Consider the following 22,081-nt stretch of genomic DNA (forward strand, 5'->3'; position numbering starts at 1 on the left):
TTCTTCAATCGACTTCGCACTCGAACGTATTCCCCAAAGCGTCAATTCCATTCAAATCATTATTTCGCCTCATAGAATTACTTGGCATAGATCCCATGCATTCATCGCACTCCCGCGACGGTTCCGGTTCAGTTCTTCTCACCTGCACCTCACGTTATCGCTTCCGTCATCATCAACTGAAGAAAGCGCTCGACTGCGATACATCAAAAAGAAGAAAACGAGAAAAAGTCCGCGCAGGAGACAAAGTGCAAAGCGCAACTAATCTTGGAAGAGACGCAGTTTCCGTTTCACCCACCTGGTCTGCGCCCCGAAGATTCCGCAGCGACGAGACGGCGCGGTCGCGCGATATCGAGCGACCCGGTGACCTCTCCGGCCGGTGGAATTGATTATTTTCAGGAGAGAGTCCCCTGTGTGAAATATACGTCGCGTCGACCAGCTAGGCATGACGCCCGGCCAACTAGTTCATCATGGAGAGCCGCTCGGGCAGCATAAAGGACCCCATGTACTACCCGGAGAACGACGGCGCGTCAAGCAGCGGCGGCGGTGGTGGCAGCGGTGGTGAACCCGCCGACAAGAGTCAACGCAGCTCCCTCGGCAGCCAGGAGATCAGCCTGGATGATACCAACGCGCTCAAGGTGCCGCGGAAATTTATCGCCAACTGGCGGCAGGCGTGCGACAGGACGCGCGACCGGACCAAGGACCTCCTCAAGAGATGGCGGACCACCACTAGCCACGGCGGGGAGCTCGCCGTCGAGCCCGTCATCGTCCCCGAACTGGAGCAGCCCAATTGGAGCGTGCACGTTTGGAGTGAGTACGACTCCTTCGTTCAGTCTGGATGATGAAGATATTGATAATCAAGGTTTTAATTGCCTTCGCTCGCTGTGATTTGCCAGCGACCTGGGTGAGCCGCTTCCCAAGTGACGACAGTCTGTCAGCTATCGAGCTCAGCAAGACCACAGGCTCGCAGACCTTAGCCCCCATACAGCGCGACAAGTTCTCGCATTTCTTCACGTATCTCTTGGATCACGATAGGGATGGTTGCGTCAACAGGAAGGATTTCGCTCTGCTCTCGGAGGTACAACTCCACCAGAGACTCGATTTGTTTTCGTTGAGCGAGAGAGAAGTTTATTCTGATGACACTTGTGACGTAAAATTTCATCGCGCAATCAATCTTTTTGTAATTAATCGTTTTGTATTAATTTTTTGAGTTTCTTTTTCATCGGAAGGAGAATATATATAATACAAAAGATTATTCTGTGTTCTAAAATAATAATGTTAAAAGACGGTAAAATTTGATTGATTTATAATTCTATATATCTATTAATTTATTATAAAATAAAAAATGTTCATCTAAAATTCGGAGAGAGAGAATGGATGGATAACAAATAATTTTCTTTATCTCGGAAAAGCGTTTGAGAAGATTCGCGGATTGGTCGTGGAACGGACCGGAGTACTTGAGGTTGCTGGAGATCGAGAATGGATTCGCCGGATTGATCTTTCAAGACAAAAGGATTGAATCGGACAAGAAGATTGATCTCGACGATTGGCTATCGTGGTGGGCGCAGATAGTCGCACCCCCGGATGGTGCCAGTTACAACGACATGCCGTTCTGGATCAAAGTTATGCCCAGGGTGTTCTTCCTTGCCATAAACAGCTCTGGAAGCGGAATGATCAGCAAGAAGGAACTCGCGGCCTTTTATGGGACTGTGGTCGGCCTGGATACCGACAGGATAAACAAGTGCCTGGATATCGCGTACAACTCCATGACCTCGGTAAGTCAATCCATTTCCATAAAATAAATTCATGAAATAGCATAAATGTGTTAATTTTAACAAATAAATAAGTAGCAAAATAAAATTCTATAAATTCGATTCTCCCGTTAATCTTTAACAGGAGAAATTTAAAGTTCAAGAAATTTTTAAAAAAATTTTAAGTGTATGAAATTTGAATGTGATTTTAATTTGAATATTTGATACTTTATCATTGACGATGAGAAATTCATTTCAGAACGGGGATCATCCGCTCGGCTGGATGCAGTACCAGTTGGTGTTCGCCAACTTCCTGTTTGGTCGCGGCCCGTTCGGTCCGGGGGAGCACTTCTTGGGTATGACGGACTCTTGCATGATACGCGGCAATACCATACCGTTCCCCATCGATTACTCCGCGATGAACACACCGAGGGACAAATTAGAGGTGTACAGTCCGCACTGCAAGAGCAACAGGCGAAGCGTCGTAGTCTAACACCATCCACCATCGTCTAAAGCCATCGTGAGAGTTCCTTCTAATTAGTGAGACGCAGCGTGCACAATCATTCCTCGAGTGCCTAATACCGTGTGTACCGTATTGGAGATGGATCTATTTTTATGTTGAATCGATTGTTCTGCAAGAGAAAGAATCGCGACGGGAGATTTGGAGCGGAGGTAGCGTCCAACCTGCACATGCATTCTAATGTCCACGAAATCAACTTTGTTTCGTAATATAGGAGCGTAATTAATGGGTCCACTTCCTTGTACACCAACACCACTGCCATGTACCTTGTGGGAGCAACCTGAGTGCACACATCGCACGTATCGAGCGTACGTAGATTGATCTTAGAATAGAATACGCGCAGAATATACAAAGAAGCTTTATTTAAAAATAGAAAAGGATAAAAGGTAGGATTAACGTTGACACGATGCGTTTGTAAAACTGTTATTTTCATGTAGAGATGTCTTAGAGTTAGAGCAGGTGAACTTTTAACGAGAGCAAAAGAACGACGATCGTGTACTTACAAAATTTATTTCAAGCTCTTGGCACTTAGTATTTATTACACGTCGAAGTCATCCACACACGACGCTACGTGTGAGGTACGATACCTGCGTACGATACAATGAAAAATCGGCTCTGAACACTCGCATCACGAGACGAGACGAAGTTTCTATGCAGAATAATATTATTATTGCTGCCTACGAATAATGAGAAAATAACGAAGACACTTCTTTTCGACTGTGCTCGTACCTACATTAAATATCTCTATAAACGATTCTGTCCCCGTTTCTACCCGCCCACCCTCCCTCCCGAGCCTACATGTAATAAGGTGTGTACGAAGGCACTGTGTGGATCACATATTTCTTTTTCGAACATTGATGCGACTCGCATCGTTACGCACGACGATGGACACCACGACGGAGATTCGATAAATGCACCGACAATGATTATGACGATCGGATATTCTAGTACTTTGGTATATCTTCCTCTTTACACTGTCTTCGCCCACACCGCCAGCACGTACGACTCGATCTCGCACTCGTTCGTACCCCTCTGGATCTTGAAAAGTCCGCTTTCTCCCCAGTTGTACCCCCAGGAGTTGGCGACCAGCTGAAACAGATTGTTCCGATCACTCACAATTGAACAGAAGTTCAATCACGAGTTTGGAAAGTAAAATTAAAGGTGCAAGGATGTCCAGAAATTGAAACGTCCATTAGGATAAAACCACCTACGATCATCAAAGAATTATAAGGCGTGTTATAATTTTTGTGATCTGGTTGGATTTTTTTATTGGACACCCAAGCACGTTATCGTGTAACCGTAATCGTGCAACCACGCAAACGTACCCAATACTTGAGCGGCGGACCGCGATAAGAGGGTTCCTCGCCCCAGCCGATTATTCTCACCGAGTGATACCCGTAATCCTGCGGCATCGCGCTGCGAGAGCGCCTGTACACTCCATCTTTATACACGAAGAAATCCTGGTAGACTTTCATGGTGGCTGAAAGAGAGACACGGATGCGTTGTCATCAAAAACTAGCTTCTTCTAGAATTACGTAATGGTGTACTTTGATATTTTCGTGGCATGTAACGATTCTAAATGCCAGTAGTTTACGGAATTTTCGATTGGCGGACGTTCAAGTTGCGGCTACCTTGCACGGGTCCAGAGGTCAGGATTTCCTGCATAATGTCAGTCTCGTTGCCTAGACGATAGGCCGGCCCGACCTTGTACAGCTCCGTCCTCAGTGGGTTTGGTGGGTTTCGGCATCCGGCGGCTATCAGGTTGTTTCTCTTACGTAGTTTGCATTGAGCGTTCTTGCCGGTCCAAGGATAGCACTCCTTGTCCACCAGTCTACAACGCAGAATGATATATTACAGACAGGCGCCGAACAGAAATTTATTGTCTCACCGTACGTGTTTTCTCTCGTCTTGTAACATACAAGACAGCATAGTGATTTTTAAACGTGTGTTTGGCTCGATTGCAAATAAGATATTCAATTCCAGAAAGCACACTAGACAACTTCGTACAATGAGCTTTAAATGCTTCAACTGTTTAACAAAATTGAAAAAATCAATCTACGAGATAATTACCCAAATTTCCTCATAAAGAGCCAGGCGCGGTCCAGGTACCCGCCTCTGCAGCCCTGTTGTCCTCTGTTGTTGCAAGAGAGCAGATGCTGTGCACTCAACTCCACGTCCTCTGCACCTTTGCTCATGATCGCGAACCTGTCGGACGCGACGTCGGCCGTGGACACGGCCCAGGACGCGCCGCACCATCCTTGATCATGAATGTCGGATATGTCGCGGGGCCAACGTGATCTAGAGTCGAATTCCCGCGGCAACGCGTCCGGGTCGTAGATACGACGCACCGGATTCATTTTATACACCTACGCACAAAAATGAACATTTGAGCAAGCCGATTCTACGATTATTCATCATAAAATCAATTTTTTTCAAATTAATAATAATTATAATAATTACGAGATTATTATGGCGGTCATAAATAAATTTTTCTTTACAGTAAGACTTCTTTTTCCTATTGAAAAGCATCATGTTTATGCCTCAGGTTGTAACTTGAGGGACCTCGGTGGTTTCAAAGAGCCAAGTCCGTCTACCAAGCAAGTGTCCATCAGCAATGTTGGTCGTTCACGAGAGTTTTCTTATTCATGAAAGTCCTCGCAGCGGAATACAGGAGATTACTTTAGCCGTGGAACTTTAGTAGTCGCACAAGCGCAGTAATTGACCTAATCTTTCCGTGGCAATTTTGCGTCTATAAACAGCCGCCGCGTTTTAAGAACAAGGTTGCCTCACTTCGAATTCATCGAGCTATAATGAGAACTTCTCGCTCGCGCGCGCGCGAGTCTCTACGACCCTCCTACGTAAAAAGACTTTCCGTCCTCTTCGCGATCTTTATAAAAATTTATCTTCTTGAATATTAAACGAAGCACTTTGCCACGTGCGATCCAAATGACGGAGGATTCATTGCTCCAAAAATATTTTACCGATATCTTGCAGCAACTTGTGTAATGTATTTACTTGTTTATTAACTAAATACGTTGCTTCTTAATTTAATAGTGATGTAGACTTTGCGTGTGTCTGTCAAGGATATACGCGAGATACAAATTTACTGCAAGTTGTCTAATATCATTAATTTATTGAAATTAAAATTTAGACGAGTTTGATAATACTGTAAGAAAGCACTCACGGATTGCGAGGGATTGAGAGTACCCAGACGAAGTTCTATGCCATCCCGGAGTGTCCTGCCCCAGAATTCGGAATAATTGCCGGCTTGCCATCCCAGGGTGGATTGTTGAAGATTCAGCTCTTCCATCAATTCCGGCTCGATCAAGCATCGGTTCTCTTCGCACAACACCTCAGCGCGTTTGCCGAGCGACGAGCATTTACTGCGGGACATTAGTTTAATTTAAAATAGTCTGCTTTTTTTCTACTATTATTTTATTTGAAAAATAAGAAAATGGGAAAATATTACCATGTGTTACAATTCACTCTCAATGTTTGTCCATGGTTGTACTCTTTTCCCTGGAAGAAGCATCCTGAAACGGCACAAAAGAAATTTGAGAAATCTTGCATCACATTAAGAAGATTAAATAATTTCATTTATCGCATTATTTAGTATATATTTTTACATTCATATTTTTGTAACATGTATGTACGAACTTCTTATTTCTTCGGGCGGCGACGTGACGTTCGGCGTGATGTTTCTGCAATGGAACCAGTAATCAGGGCAGCAGTCCTCCTCACGGGCCCGGTCGCAGAAATCGTCGCAGTAGCACAAGGTCTGGAGAATCGGCGCGCTGCACTCATCCTGTCGTCCTGGGCAGCAACTACCCCCGGGATACCTCGAGGCGCAGTACGGTCCCGGTGGCAGTCCAGAGTAATCCGGGATGCCTCTTGCAACGGAGGGCAAGAACACAAAGGCGATGAACACTAAGCTCTGGCAGTGTGCGATCCACATCCTGAAAGAGGACCACATTCACTACGTTAATCCCAACGAACTTTTACTGAAACTGTTGTGACATTTCTTCGTTATTTCTCTCAGTGCTTTTATCAATTACGCAACGCGTTTTATTTGATTCTACGTGTCGGCTTAACGCTGACTCCGTTTGATGACACAGTTGTGATCGCGGTTCGAGTTTCGTTTGATTTTTCGTTCGGTGCTTTCATTGATTTCGCACGCAACTGCGAGCGACCCCAATCGCGTAACTCTTCACAGGTGTATGCACGAGGGTATCTAGAGTTCGGTAACAGCTGGCAATTGACAACAATAACGCTGCCAAGAGTTCGCAATGTTGGGGCCGCGTCATCCCGTCTGCTTTGGAACGGCTTCAAGGCGTTACCCGGTTAAATGCCGCGCGATTTGTCATGCGGCATTCTAGAGAAGATGATGGAAGCGGTCTCGTGCCGGGCTTGTGTAATGTCTTCTATTTTACCGAACCAGCGGCATTCGATATGTAGTTTCCTCTCGTGTTCTGTTTGTAGGCACGAAAAGTCGATCAGCTAATGACAAAGCTGTGAACGTCTCTTTTGTTGACTCTTTTTTCATTATCCTTCTCGTCATTATTAGTTCATTATTGTTATTCGAGATAATCGAAACGTTAGTTTTGAATTCATTTGATTCAATCAGTTCCAGGTTTAAAAAAAAAGAGTCTCACGACCGAGGAATTTAATGATTTGTGATTTGATTGGCACAATTCGTTCATCAACTCGACAGCGCGATCGATTCTCGAAGTGGCTGCTTGGCGTTTACTGCTCGCACAACCGGTCCATGCATCGTCTATTACGGATCACGTAACTCTGAAACGAGTATCACCCGAATCGGCTGCATTATAATATTGATGGAATTTACCAGACTGGAACGAGGATCGTGATTTCAGCTTCCTGACCTCAGGCAGGTCGCTCGCTGGCGTAACGACGACCGATTTTCTTATCGATGGTACTTAATTAAATTTAAATGCGCGCGTGTGTGCTTTTCTGCTAAATTTAGATATCTAGAAAAATTCAAATGTTACGTAAGAAGGAAGACACGGATACGATATGTGTATCGATTAGCAACCAGCTTCGAGTAACTTGCCTTTGCGACAGCCATTGCGTCTCATAAAAAATATTAAATATTAAATATTAAAAATAAAAAATTAAATATTAAATAAAAAATATTAAAGATTTGCGAAAGCAGTGCTTTTCGTAGGATATTTTTTAATGAAACGCAGCAAACGAACAAATTCGCAGCTAGCGATGCAACAACTTGGTTACACTTGGTATCTCGCCGACTATATGCTTCCGAGAAGTGCATCGGCAGCTGTTTCTAGATATAGACGAGGCGACAAAGGATCTCGCTCTACTGTCCCCGATCGCGGGCACTCCGAAGAGACGAGGAGGCGACGAGGCGAGCGCGTTCGTTGAGGACCGAGCAATTAATGCAAATATTCCTTACGGGAATGCGTATAAGTAAGTGGGTCGCTCGTTTGACCCGTATTCGCTGAAACGCCATACGAAATACCGGCACGTCGCGTTCCCTCGTCGGTGCTGTTCGCAATAAACGCGCCAATTCGTCTAAATGAGAAATTCAAATAAAAAAATTACCGGACCGGCCAACCCTTCACTCTATAATGGGGAGTGCAATGGAGTCTCGCAAAGGCAAATAATATTAATTAACGTGAAGACGAAAGTAAACGAAAGATCGTAAAACGCGAGTCAAGGGCCTGTCGAGTGACGGGGATGTGGGTCCATGGTCCTCCTACATTTAAGGTTTTTAAGGGACCGGCTCGACGAATTAAATGACCCGTGACATCAGCGTCGCACCCTGTGGGAGTCTGCGTAAGGATAAGGACTCGTGGGCACTTCGAGCGAGGGGACGTTAATTAAATGCCAAATCCAGATCAGTCGGCGATTTAAAAAGCGCCACCTCATTTGAAAAATGAGGGCGATGTCAGGGACTTGTCATTTCAGAATTATCGTTTTGACATGAAAGGGAATAAACAGAATAGAAAGACTCGAAAAACGCTCGTTTCTTGAATTGTAAATTTCTGGAAACTGCAGCCTTGCACTTTGGGACTCCTCTTACAAATATCCCTCGTTTCTTCGCGTTAAGAAAGAATGGTTCGGAATAATTTGTCGCGTTGCTGTCGTTGATGCTCATTGACATGCAAATTCGCGCAGTGTCGAGGGTCGCGCTATGCGTCACGCGTGATAAGGCGACAGCAGAAGAAAGGAACAATCGAGCAAGTCGATCTTTATCGTTTCTAGAAGAAGAGGAACGGCAGGAATCCATCTAGCGTTTTGACAGCCGACGAAATGACCGACGATGACAAGTCGAGGAAACGGGGTGCACCTGCGACCTTCACGTGCGGCTCATCCGTCCGATTTAAAGCGTGAGAGTGGCTTTTGGACTCGGTCCAGGCTTACATCGCTTTACGAGTCCGATACGTTTCGCGATAACGGTCGTTGAAGTCGAATCATCATTGAATCGCGTTGGTCAACCAATGATGGGTTCACGGCATGGCAATCACGTTTTGCGGCATACTGCCACGTTCCGTGACAACGTATCAATTTTAAGGGGGGAGCCTGCTTTAGAACGTTGAAAATAAGGTATAATTTTACGAATTTTTTTAGAGAAACTATACAGCGGGTCATTATAAAACTTTGATGCATTTATTAGTACATGTTTAAAGATAAAAAAAATTATTTTTTGATTTGAATATATCGCCTGTAGAGGTCGTCCTGGAGGCATTGTAAATTGGTGAGCATTCTCCTGCCTCCAAATTTCATCCAAACTGAAAAATTGAAATATTTTCTTGTTATTTATGAATTCCCATCGTCGATGAACCTTTAATATTCATAAAAACATTAAGTTAAACAATTATTTTTGCATGAAAAAGTTCAAAAACTTTGTCTAAAAATCGTACTTTTGTGTTCTAAGCTCCACCATTTTGGCACTTTTCAACTTTTTTCTTCTCTCTTTGGTTCATCGACGATGGGAATTCACAAATAACGAGAACATATTTCAATTTTTCAGTTTGGACGAAATTTGGAGGCAGGAGAATGCTCACCAATTTGCAATGCCGGCGACGCGGCTGCACTAAGATTTCTCCAGGACGACCTCTACAAGCGATATATTCAAATAAAAAAATAATTTTTTATCTTTAAACATGTACTAATAAATGCATCAAAGTTTTATAATGATCCGCTGTATAGTTTCTCCAAAAACAATTCGTAAAATATACCTTATTTTCAGCGTTCTAAAGCAGGCTCCCCCCTTAATGCGCGTGAAATGGCGAGGTGGAAAGTCCTCCCGTCATTTTTGCCTGGTTGCAGCTCAAGTAGAGATCAAAAGGCGAATTTCCCCGAATTTTCCTTTTGCTAGACTGCACCTTGCGCGGAGAACGCGCTAAACGCAGTTGAACAACCGTCAAGGTGGAGAACGCAAGCTCGATGGAATCTTAATGCTTCTTGATGTAAGTGGAGTCATGGGGACGACGAGACAGTTCGTTTAACCGGCCACTCGAAAACTGGCGCGACTCCAGGGATATTTCTAAGGTTACCAAGGTTAAGCTACACGGCTGCTGTAGGCGTAGGGCTTCCTCATCGACGAGACCATTTTGAAGTTAGCCTTGAAGCTAGAGTCAATCTGGGATCCCTTCATTGTAGGGCGAAGCACAGAGTATACATTTCTGGCTACTTCTTTCTCTCCCTCTTCATCTTCTCTAACATCTTAAAAATTATCTATCGGGTCGAGGGTCAGCCTGTAACTTACAAGAGAAAGAATATCCTCGCGTGACGTTTCCGCTGACGTCAGTTGTCTTGGGAGGGACCGATGAAGGTTCGATTCTAAAATGAAAATAATCAAACGTAGCTAGCGATGCTAGCTACGCAGCTGCGAGCATTACGAAAAATAATCACGTTCTGAATTACAAATGTTGCCGATCCGTGATCTAGCAAGCACGGAAATCGAGCCGCAGCAAGGAGTACGCACGTGATGGGCGTGCCGATGAACGCGATTCGCGTAACGCGTGAAATTGACCGGCCGGTTATCAGACCGACCATAGAGAACGCTCTTGACCCGGTTGCTCCTATTAGGAGTAAGTTCACGCGCGGCAGCTGCGATTTCATTCCGCCTTCCTGCGGTAGGATAATTATCCGCGCGAGCAGATTAATCATCCGCGTGCGAGATCTGCCTGAAACCGTAACATCACATGTCATTACCGGGAATACCGTTTTTCCGCGATTACTCGCTGTCCCATTTCCCTCATTTTATTCCTTTACTCGCGTTTCTGGAATATATCAATTTTAATAAAATAAAAATGATAATTTCGATCGAATTTAATTAAGAAAATTTATTTATATCTCTCGATTGCGTCACCGGCTAATTTACCGTATAAAGTGGAGTCGAGGGTAAATTTAGCGAAAGAGTGCGATGAGGGTGTTACGTTACGTTACAAGAAAATAGGTGAATGTGACGGTATTCTTGTACGATCAATGAGAGGAATCGTGTGACGCAAATAATCGTCTTGACTACTTGACTACTACGAGTGCTTTTACGTCAAAAGTGGAGGACCGTATCACACTGGCGTAGTACACAAGGCTACTATGTATCGATTGATCGCGTTCGTGCGAGTGTGATGTCAGGACCGAGATTATTCAATGAGTACTGTCAACGGAATGCTATGCAACCTTTATTGCCGTGCTTATTATTGTGACCGACTTTTCGACAAACAATCGTGTTCAAAGAAGCTGAGTCAATCAAGCGAGCGTCGCGCGTAGTCCTATTTAATTAAAACAATCATTTTAGCGATAGCAATGCGTACCTATGAGCAAATTACATTTCATACATTTTTTATTAACAGTAGCTTTACCTTCGCAAACCAGCCTGGCGCAATTCCATGACAAACTCGTGATTAATTGAACTGAAATGTTACATAATCCCGGAAATTAATACAAGCATCAAATATTCTCTGTGCTATCCTGGAATCCAATCATAAATTTGCATTAAAAAAAAACACAAAAATCAGAAGGATTGATGTCTTCATTCACGGAACTCGCTCCGGCATTTATCTTTGGCATGTTTCTCGATCGATTCTCAGGCGCGATCAGGAGCATTCGCGCGCATGGCGGTGAAGCTGCTGTGATTAAATGCAACGCGCGCCTCTGATTAACAGCCGGAGATCCAGCGGTCTCTATATATCAATCATAGATTAAATTCCAGGAGCATCGCATCAACCGCTCCCGCGGTTTTGCTCGCGTTTCCACATCGTTTCCGACAGAAATCGGATGCGGATGCACCGCATGATGCACCATCGGATGTCAAGAATCATCGTCGTCTTCTTCCCGAATCCGGGAAAATCCATGCGTAACATCCCCCGTTGCATCGGCTCGATCATGATTCACCGCGCCGATGACATTATATGCGGCGAGCTCGATTATGCGGCACGTATACTTAGACCACACGTCAGCCGGCGATTGTCCTTCGAATTACTCGCGATCCCGACCACCCTCTCGTCCCCTGGAAAGCAGGACCTGTCGGGCTTCCGACGAGTATGCAGATTCGAGCGGCTAACTGGTACCGGTCCTTTCCTCCCTTCCGGATTCGCGGCAGTCGAACTTTCAAAGCTTCCACGCGCATCACACGTGTTCCTCTTATTCTTCGTTGTGAATTTGTATTATTTTTATCTATTTATTTTATTATATATATTATTATTTTGTTTATATTAGGTCGTGATATATATTCGTCCAGTTCTTTCAGCATTTTTGATAATATGGATTGTAACATGTATTAATATTTATTAAAAATATTAAATATTAAATAAATAAAAATATTTTAAATAAATGGAATATAAGTTACAATCCAATATATCGTATATTTCATCCTGTGGAATCATTGCATATTCGCGAGTACTTATCAGATGTGAAGCTTCAACGAGCGTAACGTAACGTGAACCGAAACGCTGCTAGAATCGTATTAGCCCGAAATTCGTGTTAGCGAGCGTTCGCTTATGCTAAACAGCGGCGCATTAGCATCAGGCATTCATTAGGCAGAGCGCATTCTATAATCTCTGGCAGCGGCCTGACTATCAGGCACTGTCACTATATACGCAATGACATAACGCGATATCAATGTTCGCGTCAACGTATTATATTATACATAGGCGTGTTATTTATGCAATCCGCTCGCTGGAGCTTTCTCACGCCGTTTCTCGCGGGGAATACGTGGTAGTGCAAAAATATTAAAAGAGAAATTGCGTAAATCAATCGCGCCCGGTTTTTCAGCCCACATTGCAACCGAAATGTCAATCAACGGAATCAAAAATGCATTCATTACGATTTTTGTCGTTTATTTAACCGTCGATGTAATTATCGCGAGATACTTGACGAAAAACTTACATTAGCTCAGAACACTTTACTTATTTTTTATTCACGAATAGAACACCGTCGCTGCACCTATTTCCGCGCGCCCTGCAAGGGAGAGAACAGGTATTTCCAGCGAATCGCGATTACTTGGAGAAGAGAAGCCGAAGTGAGCGAGCCCGCAGATATTTCTGAATGCGTCCGGACATTCCGCGCTGCCGGATATTGGAAAAATAAACGGGCCGTCGCTATAGAACCCCTGCTTTATATTCTGCGCCCGCTTATTTTTATGGGCCCCTCTTGCGCGAGGCGGGGACGAGGAGGAGAACGTAGAACCGAAGAAAGGAATCTCAAAGTCCTTGTGCGATTCATCGTTGCTTTTTTTACGGCGGTCAGTGATACCACGGGGTACGCCTTTCTTTCGTGCCGTCGTGGGCGAAGTGAACTCCAAATAAATCATGAAAGCCAACAAGTTTACTCGTCTGCGATCAGCATTCGGAGAGCTTTTTCACTTCTTCTTTTTCACTTTTTTCCTAGAAGCATTATATCACAAAATCATCACAAATCTATTCCGAAAGAGATGGAATTTATCGACGTGCCCACACTATTAGAATTGCGCGGGTCTTTGCGGACCGGCAGAGCAATTATTCCAGCAAGCATGAACGAGACATGCTTTATTATTGGTCTGCCACGTTAAGCCTCGTCGAAGAAGCGCGAGCCTGCCTGTAAGAGCTTTCAGCCCGCGCGAATGGTCATCGCTCTCAAATAGAGAATTCCCCGTCAGACAGCGAGCCCTCCAAAAGCTCCTCTTGCATCAACACCGAGACGCGTGCCAGTCGATTTACGCTACCTGTCATCGGATGAGAAACGGCGTGCAATAAATGTCACATATGGCCCGGCGGAATTGCACGCGCAGATTGCTTCACACGCGAGCGACAATCATCGTGCGTAGTTTTTACGCTCATGTTGCGCCGCGCGTGATATAATCCCATTTACGGAATTTTTTTCTTCGTTGAAGAATCTGCCGCGATGTTACGACCGACTTCGACGTACCCTGAAGTGAGGAAACGGTTCCGCGGAGGAACGTCTCATATAAAAAATACGTTTTACAGCTTTCTTTTTATTTAACTGTAATTTATTTTTATGCTTTCTATGCCTTTATTTGCGCAAAATAAAATGTTGCGTGACAGATTAATAATTTCAATGACGATTAAAGTGATGGTGATTTAGGTAATTACAGAGCTGCGATTTTTACACGTTTCAAGTTTCGCCAGCAGCAACGCTCCGGATTCTTTTGATGCTCGCTCTTATTTTTAGCGTTGTAAATACCCCTCCGCTTTTTTTAAATCTGTTTACTGCACCACCACGCGTCGTGGTTATTCGCGACCCTACGAATTGTTAATACTAAAAATAACGTGTACGTCATATCAACCGGGGGAACCGGTGGATGCGCGTCGTTACCCCAAATTCCGCGGCGTTACAGGTTGTTTGCATTTATACTGCGGGAAGTTTAGCATTCGCGCTGGAACAGATCGTACCATTTCTGCAATACCCCTTCATGCACTACGTCGATTTCTATTAATTTATTCTATTAATTAACAAATTTTTTAATTATTTATTAGCATCAATGCTGGAAAATATCGATGCGATATGCACTAATCTGGAATATTTGGCGTAGCTAAATTCAATTCAAAGTATTTACGGTATTCGGTGCCGAATCGATGATAACGGCACCATCGCGTTTCAGCATCCCCATAGACACCCTTGCTCGGAGCTTTTTGAGGGAGCGTGATTTAAACGGCAGAAACGCGGTCCGAATCACGAGTCTGACACGCATCTCGTCTGAGACGGCCATTTATCAACGGCCCTCTCTAACATCGTAAACTGATTTATTGGACGCGATTAACAGCCACGTTCTGCTAACGGCCGTTCAACGGCGGCGCCTGCGATAACGGTACGAGCTGCAATAAACGCGTTCGGTTAATATCCAGCAATGAGGTATGTGGATTTCGCGGTCTCCCTCTCTTTCTCTTGATGCAAACCGCGCAGTTTACGACGATAACGGCTACCTTGTACGAAGGTTCGGTCGGCTGCAATTGAATCACGCGTTTTACTCACGTATGTATGTATGAAAAAGGAATTCCGCGACGCAGTTGGTTCTTCTGGATAATTCGATGGCAAAATCTGTGCCTGCGGGTCCAGCCGATCGCGGTTTCCGGCGAGCGTCATTGACGGATGCGGATGGTGGACCGCGCTCGTCATCGCTCTCGCAGCATCGATAATCGTTCAATTATCGGTCGCGTGACGCTCATTAACGCCTAATGCGTGCCAGCTGATAATTATCGGCAAATTGCAAACACGCCTGGCACCGCAGCACTTTGCTGCCGTTATCGAGATACCGATCTCGACGAGCGAATCGCATTGCGAGAGCGGCTTCTTGTCAAGGGTTACGTCGCTGCGCTGACGCATCCGCGTCCGCGATTACACAACCGGCACGTTGTCACGCACGCGCCGAAACGATCAGATTTGTGTCGGTTGACAAGCCCTTTGACACATCAACGCATTTCGCGATTAATTGAAGTTCTGCGCCTTGGATGACAGATGAAGCGCGATGGAGGTCTAGCTTCTTCATGTTTGTAACTTTGCTCGCTTTTACAATCGTGCAATGAGTTTAACTTGACACTTGCACAAGACTCGATGTTCCAGATTTATCTTCATCGAGAGGAATGATTCCCTTTGCCCCACGCGTTACATCACCTGCCGAGTGCAAGTAATCGGTCGACTTTCTTCGCAACTTCGACGAGGGAGGCAGAGAGAAGACTATCCGCGAACGTGTAACGCTCGAGGAAGTTTTAACGCGTCGCTCGAGGAGGAAATTGCCGGCATCGCGATTAATTAATCACACCCTGGAGTGCAAACTGTCAGATTGCGCCCGGCGACGTCCTCGACGTGGTCTCGTCGCGATAACGTTAATAGCATTTCATCTCTCGGAACCAAACGGACCTGACCCACATCTCGCCCGGTGATAACGAGCTTTTCATTAAGCGCGAGATTACCGCGGGATTTATTCACTTCGCCTGGCAGTTCGTCAAAGGGTGTTTACTTCCCGTCGCGACGTACGTCGGGGAGGGTTATTAATACGGTCGCCCGAATTAGAACGTAGTCGTCGGATGAGGTCTCCTAGTCGCCGTCTTGTTTTGATGATGCAACTGCATCGTGGGAGTTTTAATTACGCCCGTAAATTTCGTTGCCGTTCGAGTGCGACTGAACACGTAGCTCCCACAAATTATAACCAGGAACGACTCGTTTTGTAATGCTCCAGAACGTCATTCTTTTGTCCGGAAAGAACGAGGAAGCGCGAAAAGTATATTTGATAACGGTGATTTCTCATTGGTACCTTCCTTGCCTTGGCAGGCAAGCCGGAAAGGAGCAGAATTGCCACAGGACATATTTTATTAGTCGTCATGAGATATATCTATTGGGAGAAAAATCTGTCGAATTTGCATAAAGCATTATGCAAATTCCGAGTGCGCCTTATTAAACGTGGCGCCGGCTTGCAGAACGCGGCGCGGAGGAAATGTTGATTGGCGTTGATTGGACTCCAATAAGCGTTTGAAATATATCCGCATTTTTCAGACGCAAGTCCGCTCGCATTACTGCACGATCCAGAGGAAGGAACATTTGAAATACACATTCCATTCCATCGTGCGTCGAAGACGAGACTGATAAGGAGCCACAGGATCCAATCCAGAAAGAGCTCGTTGCATCCAACTCGGAAAACACATTCCTCGTTTTCCAGCTGATGATTACTTCTTCCAATCGTCTCCTCTGCACTTCTCGGTCTTCCACCGATCGATCTCGAAAAAATATTTTTCAAAAACTATTTTCTGACCGACTTTGCCGTTAAAATTGATGCCTTTTGAAGGCACGAAGGAGGCAGGTGAATTTCATTGAAAACGTTACGCTAAAATTTTCCTGTCGCATAGTGGTCGCCATGACCTTGCCACCGGCGTGACTTACGGCCCCGCAAGCTGGTTGTAATTTATCTATCGCTTACGTACGAAGAAGTCGGTGCTGTTACCGCGCGCTATTGCTGATGAAAGTTTGCAAGATTGCCATACCGAGCGCGATCGGCAACAAGGTTGTAACGCGTTATTGAAGAACCGTTTTAAGCACGCGCGGCTCCCGAGATATTTTTCAGCGAGAACCGCGCGTTCTCCGTCAAAATGATTTTCGGATCGCTCGCTATTTTTCGCACACTTATCTCGCCAAGTATGTGCACGCTCCCACTCGCTCGCTGAGCTTAATCACCGCTGCGATATCCGTTGCATAGAATTACAAGCCCGCCGCGATACGAATTGCTCGGCGCTAGCGAGCCCAAGTGCAGAATCCGCTCGGTGACTCTCGTATTATGCTAGGAGTGCAATTTGAAGCTTCCTCCTCTAGAAGAGACTAGTAGAAAATACTGTTTTCAAGACAAGAAAACGTTGAGTTTTGCCAAGGGATCGATCAGTGCAAGTCGGATGACAAGCTGGGGATCTATTGAATTTCTACTGGTCGACCTTGTGATCATGACCGTCATCGAAGCGTCATCAACATCTGGATCCGTACGTTGACACAATTTTGCAGTTCACGCTGATAACGACAGACAAATCGCCATTTAAGTGACCGGCATTACTGACGCTTGGGTCGTGACATCGATAATCGGTATCAGACTCGCGTTTTGTCCAAGTTCGCCAGAACAATTCCTGTTACTTGTAACCCGCATTTTTTTCTCGTCGCTGACTTCATCAGCAAAATCAACCGATCTTAAGAACGAGTCCGTATCAAATTTCTGTGTTAAGTTGCGCGAAGCGTTCGGAGTGAGTCAATTAAAATAAATCGTTTGATTATCCGAACGTGAGAATTCGATTATATTTCCAAGTTAAAGCTTTTCAAGTCATAGTGTATTTTATTTCTAATAATTATGGATGATGTGAATGATGGAATACGTCTTACGTATGAACATAACGAGCTTCAGTATGAAACTCATTATGAGACTCATTATGAAACTTTATTACGAGCTGTTAAATCGTGAGTTGTTAAATCGCGAGACATTTTTGCGGTTATTTTATGTTTTTTCATCACTCTAATGTAAAAATATTCATGTAGAAAGCGGCCAAGTACGTACACGCATTGATACGCGGACGGTAATCTATTTTTGTGAGTCGCGAGAATTTTTGAGGATCAACGAAAAAGAATAGAACGTGTTTCGCATTCCTCTGCATTCTTCTTTCGCAATAAATTCACAGAGAGATGACATCACCGCTAGATAGCAATTTGATAAGATGCTCAAATTCAACTCTCTACTAAATCATGCGCGAGGAAAATAAAACTGACGTTCGTGAATGAAAGTGAGAGAGAAATAAAAGACGCAAGAGCAAGCATTAACTTAATCAGTTCAAATCTTCTCAATTGATACGTAAACTCGTTTATTATTGTCACCGATTGCGGCTGATGAAAACAATTAATCGGCTGTACGCTGCAATAAAGAGAGAAACTTGATTTCAGACATCCGAATTTGCAAACTTCTGCAAACTTCGATGTAAAATATTTTTTCTCAAGAGTCGCGAACAAGATGCTTATCATTTATATGCAATCTCTGCTGTTACAAGTGTTACAACTTCAATTTGCAACAGCCTTCGTGTAACCGCCTCTCCATCACGAAGGTGCACTTGTTTGCACAGTTTGGACAAATTCGAACAATTTCTCACTCTCCACGATCAACGTGCATTCCTAATCGCCGATCATCGATCATCGATCGATCTTAACACAATTACATACATCTAACAATTAACATCACTTACTCGGAGAGCGGCGAGACTCAGTCTGGTCCAGATCGAGGACTATCTCCTTCGACAGCGATCGGTTCGCATATGCCACGTGCAGCCCAGGGGGATCGCACTGTGAAGGATCAAGGGCGGTGAGGGCGATCGCGAAAGGGCTCGGCGGCCGACGTCGGATCGGATCGGATCGGTCGTAGGATCGCTCGCGATCGAGCTAAGATCACAGGAGGGAGGAAGAGAACACAGCCGGTGCTGGCGGCTCGGAAGCGCGAGCCTAACTGACCCGCGGAGACGGGAGGTAAACGCAAGCTAAACTAAGTCTCTCGGTATCACAATTCGGTTCGAACCGCCACTCGAAGAGCGTGAGCGACGTCACGACCGAGCGCCGTGCGAGAGACGATCGGCTTTGGTCCACTACCCACCGGATCTCCTTGCCGTCGTGGTCCTCCGTCGTTCCCCGTCATCGTCATCGGGATGACGAAAGCGCTGGACCGATGCGAGATGATGCAGGAAGGCGCGGAAGGTGAATTCTTCTGCCTTCCGCCGAAGCCGCGCGTTGGATCGTTGCTCGCGGATTGTCTGGCCGCGGGATCGATCTTTCCTCGCGAGATTGCTCGATCGGAGTAACAATCTGCCACTGCGACGGGAAGATCGCAGCGGTTAACAAAAAATCGAAAGCGATAAGAGTGGTCAGATTACATGGGAAATTATTACCAAGCAACGTCAGAATTTGCAATGTTGTTCTTTTTATTACTGTATTATCGCATTCAACTTATTTTTGTGAGTATGTGGATTGCGTTTCGTGTTTTCATTTAAAGATCAACGTTGCGAAGTGATTTTTTCATTCGATGATTTTTTATTCGTCGTGAGGATTTAACGCTGCTTGAGTCCCCTGCAACAGTTATCTATACTTATTTCTAGATCCAACAGACGGCCCTATGGCCCGTTATCGCCCTTCGCCCTATGAGAGTATACCCTCCATCAGTATTTCTATATAAAGATACCTTATATATATCGATATATCGATACCTCTCTCTCTCTCTCTATTTTCAGAAGTTAATCTCGGTTCGAGAAGCGTAATGCTTTTCCGGCGAGTGCAATAATGTTTCCAAGTGAAACAGGCACGGTTAAACGTAGAAATCTGTGCCGCCTCCAGTTTGCCTACCGATTGTCTCCTGCAAGCACATTTCCGATTATTTTGGAATTCGTCATTGTCGAGAAACGCACGCGCAACTCGGCGATTATTCCGAGAGGATACACTTACGCTCCGGAGTGTGCTGAAAAATTGCGTTTTCGCAGAAAAGAATAAAAGAATCAATAAACTCTTCCAGAAGAGGGATATCGTTGCAAGGATGATTAGAGATGATTCCACTCGTGCGAACGCCGTGATGGCAGCAAATTATTATACAATGTTCTCTGCAAAAATAAGCGTAGCGTGAGATATCGTCGAAAACAGGCGTGTGGCACAATCAACTATCTCAGATAGACAGCCGTTGCATATTAAAATGTTTATTACACATTTTAATGATTTTTAATTCCCTGCAGTCGTCGTTCGCACGATCCGATTTCAGCGGAGAATGTTCAGACGCGATGTTTCAATTTTTTTTAACTAAAGTTAAAGCTTTCCGAATCACGCTCAAGTGTAAAAATACCAGCGTGCTTATCGAATTTGTATTCCTGCTGTCGCATCGAACATGATAACCCGATAATAGTCGGATCATATGCTCGGCGGTTGAATTGCGATGACGAATTCACGGAGAATGCCGGCGAACAAACCGGCATGGCAGTACAAATAATAAATCGATCAAACGTGGAAATTGACGTTTAATTGAATCGCGGGCTCAGCGTGACAAACCATCCGCATTCCTCTAGTAGGTGACGTACGAAGTTGAGTCTGCAAAAAATCGGAATGTCGCATTAGAGATTCCATTAAACGGTGAGACACGTGTGCAAGCTGATGCGCATCGCTCGAGGAGCTCGATTAAAAATCAATATCGCAGGCAGACAGCAATGATCGCGCCGATTAAAGCGCGATACGTGCCGCGCTATTTATAACGATTGACTATCTGACTTTAATTATGCATTGTTTCGGAACGACATTGAACGGAAGGAGGAAGACGTTAATCCATGGAAACAGTCCCGAGGCGATCGGTTAATGATGTAATTTGACGAGAATTGCGACATGAAGCGACACTTCGTCTCCGCGATATCTCGAATTCGATCTCGGCGAACGCGAGTGTTTTCGTTATACGTCTTAAATTATATTTGCGTAAAAACATCGGTGATAACGTTCGTCATGTTACTCACCCACGAAGCACGCAGCGCTAAACATTCGTGCGTTACGAAACGAACGTCACGCAGGAAGGAAGCAAGATATTTCGGCAACATTTCATTATCGAGAAATCAAGTTTCATCCAACAATCGCGGTGTAGATGGAAAAAAGGGGAAAAAAAAGAGCGGGCTCGTCCGGGATTTGAACCCGGGACCTCTCGCACCCTAAGCGAGAATCATACCCCTAGACCAACGAGCCACTTCTTGAGAGCTCTCTCTTTTAGCAGGTACATCTGTGATTAGCTTGTTCTCCATTCGGATCTTGTGATTGGTGTGTACTTTCAAATTCATGGCAATATAAAAAATAATGATATCATCAACTCAGAACTCCTCTGAAAAGAAAAAATTGTAAACTCGAGAGCTTTTTCATTTCTGAGTTTACGGTATTTTCAATAGCAGAGAACTCTAGGCAATATAAAAAATAATGATATCATCAACTCAGAACTCCTGTGAGAAGAAAAAATTTTAAACTCGAGAACTTTTTCATTTCTGAGTTTACGGTATTTTCAATAGCAGAGAACTCTAGGCAATATAAAAAATAATGATATCATCAACTCAGAACTCCTCTGAGAAGAAAAAAATTTTAAACTCGAGAACTTTTTCATTTCTGAGTTTACGGTATTTTCAATAGCAGAGAACTCTAGGCAATATAAAAATTAATGATATCAACTCAGAACTCCTGTGAGAAGAAAAAATTTTAAACTCGAGAACTTTTTCATTTCTGAGTTTACGGTATTTTCAATAGCAGAGAACTCTAGGCAATATAAAAAATATTGATATCATCAACTCAGAACTCCTGTAAGAAGAAAAAATTTTAAACTCGAGAACTTTTTCATTTCTGAGTTTACGGTATTTTCAATAGCAGAGAACTCTAGGCAATATAAAAATTAATGATATCAACTCAGAACTCCTGTGAGAAGAAAAAATTTTAAACTCGAGAACTTTTTCATTTCTGAGTTTACGGTATTTTCAATAGCAGAGAACTCTAGGCAATATAAAAAATATTGATATCATCAACTCAGAACTCCTGTAAGAAGAAAAAATTTTAAACTCGAGAACTTTTTCATTTCTGAGTTTACGGTATTTTCAATAGCAGAGAACTCTAGGCAATATAAAAAATAATGATATCATCAACTCAGAACTCCTGTGAGAAGAAAAAATTTTAAACTCGAGAACTTTTTCATTTCTGAGTTTACGGTATTTTCAATAGCAGAGAACTCTAGGCAATATAAAAAATAATGATATCATCAACTCAGAACTCCTCTGAGAAGAAAAAAATTTTAAACTCGAGAACTTTTTCATTTCTGAGTTTACGGTAT

The 22,081-nt window shown here is 44.2% G+C and overlaps 2 protein-coding genes and 1 non-coding gene across 5 annotated transcripts; 1 reads left to right on the plus strand and 2 right to left on the minus strand.

Annotated features, from left to right (window-relative positions):
• Positions 1-452: 452 nt before the first annotated feature.
• Positions 453-3,020, plus strand: LOC105283129. The gene is made up of 4 exons (XM_011345605.3): positions 453-807; positions 894-1,075; positions 1,410-1,772; positions 2,008-3,020. The coding sequence occupies exons 1-4, from the start codon at positions 468-470 to the stop codon at positions 2,239-2,241; spliced, it is 1,119 nt and encodes a 372-aa protein (XP_011343907.3). The 5' UTR covers positions 453-467; the 3' UTR covers positions 2,242-3,020.
• On the minus strand, positions 2,763-21,112 carry LOC105283128 (tubulointerstitial nephritis antigen-like). 3 transcript variants are annotated; one of them, XM_011345604.3, is made up of 9 exons: positions 19,696-21,112; positions 18,453-19,606; positions 5,926-6,224; positions 5,738-5,801; positions 5,453-5,651; positions 4,339-4,634; positions 3,900-4,099; positions 3,594-3,748; positions 2,763-3,357 (listed from the first exon to the last, which is right to left on the minus strand). In XM_011345604.3, exons 3-9 carry the CDS (start codon positions 6,221-6,223, stop codon positions 3,238-3,240), a joined length of 1,332 nt encoding a protein of 443 aa, XP_011343906.1. In that variant the 5' UTR covers position 6,224; positions 18,453-19,606; positions 19,696-21,112; the 3' UTR covers positions 2,763-3,237. The 3 variants fall into 3 exon arrangements, with proteins under 3 accessions (XP_011343906.1, XP_011343905.1, XP_019888460.1); XM_011345603.3 differs by having other exon boundaries at positions 18,453-21,112; XM_020032901.1 differs by lacking the exons at positions 18,453-19,606; positions 19,696-21,112 and having other exon boundaries at positions 5,926-6,324.
• Trnap-agg lies at positions 20,890-20,961 on the minus strand. Its single transcript has one exon. It is a non-coding gene; the product is annotated as a tRNA-Pro (tRNA).
• Positions 21,113-22,081: the final 969 nt, after the last annotated feature.

This window comes from Ooceraea biroi, chromosome 3 (assembly GCF_003672135.1).
Source record: "Ooceraea biroi isolate clonal line C1 chromosome 3, Obir_v5.4, whole genome shotgun sequence".
NCBI lineage: Eukaryota > Metazoa > Arthropoda > Insecta > Hymenoptera > Formicidae > Ooceraea > Ooceraea biroi.